General features: G+C 31.3%; 1 protein-coding gene across 1 annotated transcript; it reads left to right on the forward strand.

The window, feature by feature from the left end:
• The first annotated feature begins 632 nt into the window (after positions 1-632).
• Positions 633-6,313, forward strand: LOC101492436 (DEAD-box ATP-dependent RNA helicase 53, mitochondrial-like). The gene is made up of 7 exons (XM_004499904.4): positions 633-1,109; positions 1,754-1,881; positions 2,002-2,413; positions 3,580-3,678; positions 3,927-4,151; positions 4,618-4,779; positions 5,414-6,313. The coding sequence occupies exons 1-7, from the start codon at positions 771-773 to the stop codon at positions 5,720-5,722; spliced, it is 1,674 nt and encodes a 557-aa protein (XP_004499961.1). The 5' UTR covers positions 633-770; the 3' UTR covers positions 5,723-6,313.
• Positions 6,314-10,705: the final 4,392 nt, after the last annotated feature.

Raw genomic sequence — 10,705 nt, forward strand, 5'->3', positions numbered from 1 at the left:
TCAACATCGATAATAATTTGAAAAAACGAATTAATTGAATATAATTAATGTATTAGTGTTTTGTTGGACACGACACTAACACATGTTGAACACTAAAACATGCATTCCATCAAAAGTGTCGGTGATAACCTCTCCACTACGGTTTTCTTGCCTAATAAGTCTTTAATTCATACCCAAGTTTTAAAGAGCTAAAGATGAATCAATAGTCATATTGGCCTTTAAAATTATAAACGTTTCTTAAATTAGTCTTTGAATTTTGCAAATTAACAAATACATCTATGAAATTGTAAAATATTAATTAAAATATTTTGATTAATATTTTACAATTTCATAGAAGTATTTGTCAATTAACAAAATTTAAAAACTAATTTGACTAACGTTTATAATTTCAAGAATCAATATGCATTCATTTGCTAAAGACTTAAAAAAATTTAATTCAGATAAGACATATCAATTGTTTTAAAAATAAAGACTAAAATTATTGAAATAAAATATATGAGAAACAATTATTTGAAAAAAATATTTAGAGAGATTAAAAATAAAATATAATATATTTATTTAGAAGAAAAACTATTTAATCCTTAAATTTAAAAGGGCTCACGAACACTTGACCACACACGATTGGTCCTCCTAAAACCCTGGAAACCAAAACCCTACAACCTCACAGAAACTTCAAGGTTCTACCTCCCTCACCTCAACAACTTTTTGGAACCAAACCAAAAAAAAAAAAAAACCTCCATTCTCCCTCAATCACTTCCATTCAACACAATATGACAAGTTTGATTCTCAGAAGATCCTCTTCCATATTCTCACGCCGTTTCTTCGCCGCCGTTACTTCCGTCGAGCAACTATCGCACCGTTACCCCAGCCTCGCACTGTCCTCCACCTTCTATGGTAAAGGAGACAGGGCGTTTCACGCGAAATCTGGACCGTTGAACTTCCACTCGTCGCTGGTTTCTCGTGGTGCGCAACTTGCTGTGGATTACGATCATGCGGACGAAGGTTGCAGTGCGAATGGTGAAGGACTGGAGGTTGCTAAGCTTGGGATATCTCGGGAGATTGTTAATGCTCTTGCTAAGAAAGGGATTGCGAAGCTCTTCCCCATTCAGGTAAGTTCTATTTCTCGTTTTTTTCTTTTCAAATTTCAGAGAATAATATTATTATTAGCCTATACGCTTTTCTGAAGTTACAAAATCTTATGTAGTTATTTAAAAAATTTAGTCATTTGGTTGACTAAATAAAAAATAAAATTATAAATAAATAGTTTAAATGGCTGATGAAATTGAAAAATAAGTGCTACACCAAAACTTCGTATCTTTTTTATATAGATATAGTGATAGTCTTTAGCAAAAAAAGAATTAAATTAATAGTGATAGTAGAAGTAGTAGTAGAGTGATGAAATGGTTTGATTAAGGTTCAGTTAACATTTTTCAATTCAGTTTGTTTCAAAAGTTTGGTTGAAAAAGAACACAAATGTATATGTTTATAGAAATTTCACATGCTTGTGTTCATAGAAATTTCAGTTGTAGCAGCAACATTATACAACTGTGCCAAATGAGTTGATTTTCATTCAGAAATATATGCTGTGTTATTGTAGTTAAATTTTCTTTGAAATATTTTGGGCTGAAAAAGAAGGCAAATGGTGTCTGTTAGCAGAATTGTCAGGAAAACCAATTCATACTTATTAGCACTTCTGTTCAAAAATCTCAGTAACTTGTAGCTTGACTTTCTCTTATTATTATTATTATTGTAGAAAGCTGTGCTGGAACCTGCTATGCAAGGGAGGGATATGATTGGTCGAGCTAGAACAGGAACTGGGAAAACTCTTGCTTTTGGGATACCCATCTTGGATAAGATTATTCAGTTTAATGCTAAGCATGGGTTGGTTATTTTATTGACACTTACATCATACTTTTAATTGATTATATAGCCTTATTTCTCTGAGTTGTAGATCGTTACTTTGGCTTTTTACTAACAAATTTTTGTGGATGATTATGGCAGGAAAAGAAGGGATCCTTTGGCTTTGGTGTTGGCTCCAACCAGAGAACTTGCACGTCAGGTTGAAAAGGAATTCAATGAGGCTGCACCTAACTTGGAAACAGTTTGTCTTTATGGGGGTATGCCTATTCAACAACAAATCAGGCAACTTGATGGTGGCGTAGAGATTGTAGTGGGCACTCCTGGACGAGTTATTGATCTTCTCAAAAGGGGTTCACTGAAATTGAAGGATGTTAAATTTGTTGTTCTTGATGAAGCTGATCAGATGCTTCAAGTAGGATTTCAAGAAGCGGTGGAGACAATCTTGCAAAAGATGCCTACAAAGCGTCAAACTCTTATGTTCTCAGCGACAATGCCTTCTTGGATAAAGAATCTTACACGCAATTACCTTAACAACCCCTTAACAATTGATCTTGTAAGTATGCAAATCTTTTTTAGGCACGGAGAGTAGGAGAATATTGCAGTTTTCATATGTCATATATATATTCTGATTATGCCTAATCTGGTATGATATGGGTTGAAGGGTGTTATTGGGAGTAGTTTGAGAATACCTACCAAAAGTTTAATATTCAAACTCCATCAGGGAACATATTCCAATTAACAAAATCTTCTTGAGGAGGTGTACTTGGATTGTTGTGACTCCAATTTGAGGTGCAAATTTTGTGCCTGAGCTTGGAAAATATTTATCATACTCAACAAGGAAAGGGGATATAATAAAAGGGAATAATTCATGTATCTGAGCAAATAAAAGTTCACAACCCTACGAATAGCGGACCAACAACCACCTTAGAGATATAGAAGTAAAGAGAATTGCCCCACCCCAGGAATTGCTAAAGAGGACAGATCTATGAGCTTTTTCAGAACATACATGAGTTCATTCACGAACTAAGACAGGATATACAGCACAGGAACAAACAATCCTCCTGTCATTGTTATGGATTCCAATATATTTACCACATTAACTAATGGTTTTTGACTAGATGATATCATAACATCACTTGACAATCACAAAAACAATTTATTCATATTTTATTCTTCAAATTGTTCCAGAAACTAGATTGTTTTGTCTCATCAAGTTGCTGATTCTTCACATTCTCTTGAATACTATTGGGAATTTGGGACAAATACATATCCCACAGTATGCAAAGTGGATTGTGGACACTGTCCCGAAAAATGCAGAGTTAAGCTTCTTAAAGAAGCCATGTAGACCATTGTAGCTGGGAAATTTTTTAGCAACAAATTCATTTTGTAAAATATTAATGCATATATTTTGATTATATTTGTGGTTTTCAATTGCTGCTTTCTCACCCTTCAAAAAGAAATTGTAGGTTTTCATTCCTGTTTGGATAACTGTTTTTCTGCGTTCATTATTAGATATATTTTAGAATTTTTGTTGTTTCACGAGATTTTTGTACAATTATTAGCTTGTTGTTTAAGTAAATCTGATGGTTACTAATGTTTTCTTTTCCTGACATCTGGCAAGAACATGACTACTGAATTTTTTTCCTAGCTCACATTTTTGAAGAAGAGATAATAATATTTGAAATTTTAAGTTAATCTGGGAACTTATTGATGCCATAGGTTGGAGATTCTGATCAGAAGTTGGCAGATGGAATTTCGCTGTACTCTATTGCTTCCAATGGAAATGCTAAAGCGGGAATTCTGGCACCTCTTATAACCGTATGACTTCTGATACTATATTTTCTCATGATTTTTATGTTACGTATGATTAATGATTGTTATCATTGCTAATTATTATAACTTACTATTTTAAAATATATTTATTTATTTTTGTTTACTAAAAGTGATTGCAATTGAGTTTGTCTAGGCTTTATTTGTCTCCCTCGCTTTGCTTTGGAGCAAAAACTAGTTGAGCAATCCTGTGACTGAACTGGCTTTTGTTGTCTTAACGATCTATCCTCTCGTAGGAACATGCTAAAGGAGGAAAGTGTATTATTTTCACTCAAACCAAACGTGATGCTGATCGACTATCACATATTTTGGCAAAAAGTCTTAAATGTGAGGCCTTGCATGGAGATATTTCGCAAACTCAGAGAGAAAGAACTCTTACGGGATTTAGAAACAGCTATTTTAATGTTTTAGTGGCAACCGATGTTGCTTCGCGTGGGCTTGATGTACCAAATGTTGATCTTGTAAGTTCTTCTTATCTAAACTTTTTTTGAAATTGTTCCATTCCTTGTTTCTAGATAGTTGATTGTGTGGCCCAAGTACAAAATTTACTTTTTAGTTTCTACATGATGGTACCTCCATTTCTATACATTTTGGGAATATATTTGAGATAGTTTGTTAACTACATATCGCCATGGTGTGTCATAGTATATGGGGTGTTAGAAAAAAAGTTCCTATAGGTGTGGGATATCGCCATATTTGAAAAAAAGTTAACTACATATCAACTTTCTATAAATAGCTAACAACTTCTAAGCATTCAACAATTCATCATTGGCAATAACTTTACACTCATTCTGCACTTTGTCTCAATCTGAATGTTGTTTTCTTAATATGACATATCTATTATCTGTGTATATGCAAACACTTTGACATTAACATACATCATGCGTTGTTTTTTATGTAAATTTTTTAACTGTTTTCCTCATCTAGGTAATACATTACGAACTTCCAAATTCTTCAGAGATATTCGTTCATCGATCTGGACGAACAGGCCGTGCTGGGAAGAAAGGTACGGCCATTCTTGTCCACACAGAATCTCAATTCAGGGATTTAAAGACAATTGAGCGTGATGTTGGATGTACATTCACAGAGGTGGTCTCTTTACTCTTTGAACTTGCCTTTTTTTTTTAATTATTTTTCTAATTTTTCCTACACAGATTGATAGTCTATCCTCTTGCCATAAATCCTATTCAGCTCACGTTTTGTGCTAAAAATCCCTACCCTTAGTTTGTGATGTAATTGTGGAAAACAATCATTATGTTTTGACCAGGGTTTTCTATTACCTCTGTGCACTAATTCTTGATAAAGTTTAAGTTGCTGAAAATCTTAATCAAGTCCAGTACTGTATTCTATATTTAAATTAAGTTCTGCCAGTGAAACAACATCCCTAAATTAAAGGGTTGAACTTTTTAATCCTTAGTAGTTTATGCTGGATGTTATCTTTAGTAGTTTAGCTGACAATTGAGTCTTATATCAAACTGATATTCCATAAATGGATACTATTTATATACTGATATTCCCAGGATTCACATTGTTGACCTTTGGTGTTGATTGTGGTGTTACAATTGGTTCTAGATTAACGTATATCATACAAATCATACTTCTTCAATTGTAATCATTTTGCCCTTCTATGCTAGTTACATTTTAGGCCAGTGATCACTATGTTTAATATTGTGTAATGACTAATGATTAACTGCTTGCATCTTATACCTATATTTTTGTTCAGTTACCTAAGATTGCCGTTGAAGGTGGATCAGAAGACATGTTTGGTGGTCGATATGGTTCTTCAGGAGGTAGGGATCGTCGACCAGGCGGTGCAGGCTTTAGTGGTGGTTCTGGATTTGGCCGAACCGGCAATGGAAAATCCAGTCGTTATGGTGGCTCTGGTTCAAGTCAGTCAAGAGATGGGTTTGGGGGATTTTCTGGTAATTCCTCTGGGAAAACGGATAAATATGGTGGTGGAGGATTCAGCAGTTCAGGTCGTTCCAGTGGCTTCGGAAATTTCAGCTCAGGTCGATTTGGTGGCAGAAATTGAAGCCAAAACTTGTGGAGATTCAAGGCGGCGGTGGCTTTGCTGCTTTTGGGGTTAAAATAGAGGAAGACCATTTTAACTTCTGATAAGTGCATACCATCTTCACTTCTTGATGGTTTAATTTCGGCTTCTTGCTTAGTTTAGTTTACCGTCCTCATCTATGAGTATATAACTTCACTTCTAGGGATAGTATTCAGCTCAACCTGAATTGCATCCATAAGAAAGAGGAGTGGGTGTGCTGTATCCTGTGCTGCATGTTCCAGCCTCTACCATGCATTTGTTTGGAATAGTTAAGTTTGTTATCTCTTAAGCTGCACGGTAGATTATGATTATGATTCTGAACATGCATCGGGTATGCATTGGGCCTTGGCAATGGTGATATGGTTTATTCAGTAGTTGTTCCTTGATGTACTTATCGAGCAGAGATACAAAACTTCAGAAATAGGTAGGGTGCTCTCTTGTTCATTATAATTGTTACATTTTATTATACAGGGAAATTCTCATCATCTATGTGATATGTAATATTATCAATACCTTGGTTTTTGCTTACACATTATGTTATTCTGGTTATTAATGAAATATTCACTTTTTACATTCCGGGTGGTTGTGTGTGTTCGATTGGAAACAAATTTGCTTGACTGCCTTGGATCATCTCATAAGGAACTCTGGGATGGAAAAATGGAAACTGGTTGAAGTTGATGCTTTTGTTCATGATGATAGCATGATTGTAATTACTTTATCTATTAATTGTTTAATTTTCTAGTGAATTGTCCCATAATTTGGGAGGAGCTTGTATCCACTCTTCCAGTTTTTGTGGATGATTAAAAATGGGGTGCTCTCGGTTGCTTCACCCGTTTTTTACAAGCTGATTTGCCTCACCCAGCGGCAGTGTCTGACTTTTTAAGCTGCTCCTTTGCAAGCCACAGATTATTTAACTATGATCGTATCTATCAAATAGATTATTTTAAAAGCTTAGTTGTACCATTTTGTTTAGGAAATCGTTCGTTTCGTTCTTCTGTCTCAATCTCTAGCTAAATACATCCAAAAGCAACACAACTTTTCTTCAAAATATTTATTATCTTCAAATGAATAAGAAGCCAACAAACTAAATGAATCCTCGGGAACACTAAAAAAGTTTGGATATACTTGCACATTGTAGAGACGTTGAGCCGTAATTTTCAGATACATCTTTAACCGTTCAAAACAATTCACTTCCTCCTTTCTTTCTCTTCCTCCAATTTGTCAATCATGACAATATTTCATTCCATCAAACATCATATCATAGTATTGTGTTTCTTGCACATCATATGGTATCTATGGTGTTTGCTAGTAGCTCAATTGGTTATGGAAGTGAATGAATTGTTGACTTAATCTCCTAGGTTTCGGTTCAAATTCTACAGAAAATAAAATCTTACTAAATTACCAATGGTGGAAAAGGGAGGGCGCTTCGGGAAGAGGGAAGAGCGCTTCTGTCGAGAAAGTTTTCAAATTCACCACCATAATTACTACAAATTGTTTTTATCTTGAGATAAATATTGCGAAAATGTTTACAAAAACATTTGATAACGTTGTCATCATTATAGTTCTTATAACTACAATTGTTGTTGCCTTGTCATAATTAATGTTCTTATAAATTTTTTCGTCGAGAACTAAAGTCATTGTAGTAGATAGTTTTTTGACAATGACAATATCTTTTATATCTCAAAAACAAATGTAGTTGACATAAATTCATATTTCCCAACAACTCATGCCATTTAATAAAAATATAACTATATATTTTTAAACTTTTACTTTAAAATTAGTATAACTATATTTATAATTTAAATTGTCACAACTATTCAAAAATAAATTATATGTTGATGTAAAAGAAATTAAGAATAAACATAACACAAATTATATAACATTAATAAGATAAAATGTGATAAATTATCTCTCCTTAACATGAAAAAATAATAATAAATGGTCTTGTTGTAATAAACAATAGAAAAATTGATGTAATTTACGAATATAATTCTTCTGCATAATTCTGACTCCAACTAACAACATTTTTAATTCTCCACTTCATGACATTAAAAGGAGCATTCTATAGGACAGTGATACAGATCTTAGTGACAAAGTTTGCATCTCTTGATCCAACAACTATGGTTTTATCGACCGAATAGCAACATGCAATTTTCCAATGGCACTCTTCCTCTTCCAACTTTATTTGTATATTCTGTTTCATTTTTATCCAAAAAAGAAATTTATGAGAAGTATAATGTGAAGTTTTAAGATAAAAATATAAGAACAAATAAATATCAATAAGAAAAGTTAAATTAATGTTAAGTAAATCAAATAAGTACCTTCTTCTTGTTGATTTATATTATTATTTGAAAATTTTGGATGCTGTAAATCTGAAACATGATTTGGGGGTGGCATAACTACATAGGATAAATTAAGTGTGAACAAAAGTACAAAGTTGAGTTACACTAGAACCTATTGATGAGAAAGACAATTGAAACTTGCCTAATATGGTTTGATCATAACTTCATAGGTAAAAATTGTCAAACTCACATGAGAAATTTTCATTGAAACTTAAAATAGTATATTTCAAAGGGGAAGAAGTATTAGATATAAAAGAACTTTATGGAGAAATAAACTAAAAATAACCTCACTCAAAATGTTTTTACTAAAATTTCAATTTTATAGAGTTCCAATTGCAATTTATCTCTACAGCAGACTCAAATTTAGTCCACTATAGTAATTATTAAGATGTTTCAAAAACAATGAAGCTATGTCAAGAACATTTCAACAAATTTGTTATACCATATTCACAATAAAATAAAAAGAGACAGTTGAAACAAAAACGGTATATTTTGATCAAAAGAGAAAACCACCCGAAAGAAATTCTAAACAAACCCCCAAAAAAGAAACAATTCATAAAAACAAACAATTCACTTAAAGGAAGTGTTGGTTTCAATTATACAAAAATAGTGCTCAATAAATGTTTTAGCACTAACAAATAAAATAAAATACCATCAATCTCTAAATAAATTACCGCCAAAACACTAATATGATTTTACTAATTTCCATCTACGTTGACTCCTTTGTGTTCATTACACGGTGCCGTATTATTTACGTGGATTCCTAACTTTTCTCCACAAGGAAAATATGGAGACATCACATTATAGTCTATAGTCGTTCTAGAAACTACAATAAAATTAAGTATCCAACTTTCACTTGTTTTTAGTTTATTATTATTTTTTTACAAGAACTTTTTTAATTTATTTATTCTATGTGTAAGTTAATTTTTTTTTAATATTTTATATAATAAATACTACTATAAGAACATAAACAAATTCTTTCAGTTTAAGAGTAAATTAGTAAAACAAGCAAATGTAAAAAAATTTAATTATTTTACAGATAATTTTCTTTTTATAGTTTTTTTTTTAAATTTCAAATTTTAATTTTTAATATTTATAAAAAAAAATATTCTCAAAAACACAATAAAAAAGTTTGGATATACTTACACACTGTGGAGACATAAATCTATAACCGTTCAAGACAATTGACTTCCTCTTCTCTCCTCTTATTCCATTATGTCAAACATAACATTTCATTCCTTCAAAAATTATCAGAGCATAAGTATTATGCTTCTTGGAATATTAGATGCTATCTATTGTGACCTCTAGATTTTTGTCTTCTTCTTTGTCACAATTATCATATGGCCTCCATCCCGTAAAGAAGAAAACCTTCATCTAATGGTATAGCATATACTTCATTTGATGCTTATTCATTTGAAATAGTTTACCGTATTTCATTTTATTTTTTGTAGGGTTCTGCCATGAGTGTGTCACATTCAATCTTAAAATGTTGCTTTTGTCCTTCTTTAGCTTTTCTTTCCTTGGGGTCTATTTCTGATTATTTTGTATGCATATCCTTTTTTTATAAAAAAAATATTCATTATATTATATATTAAAATTTAGGTTAAATGACACCGTGATCCTTTAACTTAATTTCAGTTAATGTTTTAGTTATTTAATTTTTTTTCTTCCTGATTTGGTCATTTATTTTAATTTTAAGTGATAATTTGATCTTTTATGTTTTAAAATGTCAACAATGTTATCATTTTTTTTTTACAAAAATTCATCAAAATTTTCAATCAAAACCTATAAAATTATCATCTTCATATAATGCAAACTTCATTAAATGCATAACTCAAATATTTAAATAAATTTATATTTTCATCTCCAACAACATCAAATTCATCAAATAAATAATGAAAATATGAGTTTATTTAAAGATTTAAGTTACAAATTTGATGAAATTTACATTATATTGAAGATGATTAATTTTATGGGTTTTGTTTGAAAATTTTGATGAATTTTTTGAATTTTTGTAAAAAAAAAAAGGAGAACATCATTGACATTTTTAAACATAAAATATCAAATTATCACTTAAAATTAAAATAAAGGATCAAATTGGGAAAAAAAAAAGATAAATGACTAAAATGTTAACTGAAATTAAGTTAAGAGACCGCATGTGCTATTTAGCCTAAAATTAATATAACAAAATACCTTTTTTTAACCTTCAAGAAGTCTCATCCCCGCTTTGCACCCACATGAATGATGATTTTTTTTTCTAGGTCGCATATCTTGTTCTTTACTAAATAAGTTTGGACTATTTCGAGGGAGAACGTGTGAGTGCTATTAATGTAATTTTAGAGAGAGAGAGGGTAGAAGTGATGAAGTTTTTTTTTAAATGAGGAGAGACAAAAAGGGAAAATAGGAGTTAACAAAAGATACTTATGATTGATTGTAGTTTTAGTCCATCATTTATTATTAATGCATAAAATTGGTCCCTTATTTTAAAAGTAACTAATTTTAGTTTCTTTAATGTTTTTGAACTAAAAAATGATGATATGGTATATTTTTAACGACGTAACATACATTAATTATTCATATATCATTAATTAAATTAAAAATATGAAGAAAAAAAATTAAAGTT

This window comes from Cicer arietinum, chromosome 5 (genome assembly GCF_000331145.2).
Source record: "Cicer arietinum cultivar CDC Frontier isolate Library 1 chromosome 5, Cicar.CDCFrontier_v2.0, whole genome shotgun sequence".
Lineage (NCBI taxonomy): Eukaryota > Viridiplantae > Streptophyta > Magnoliopsida > Fabales > Fabaceae > Cicer > Cicer arietinum.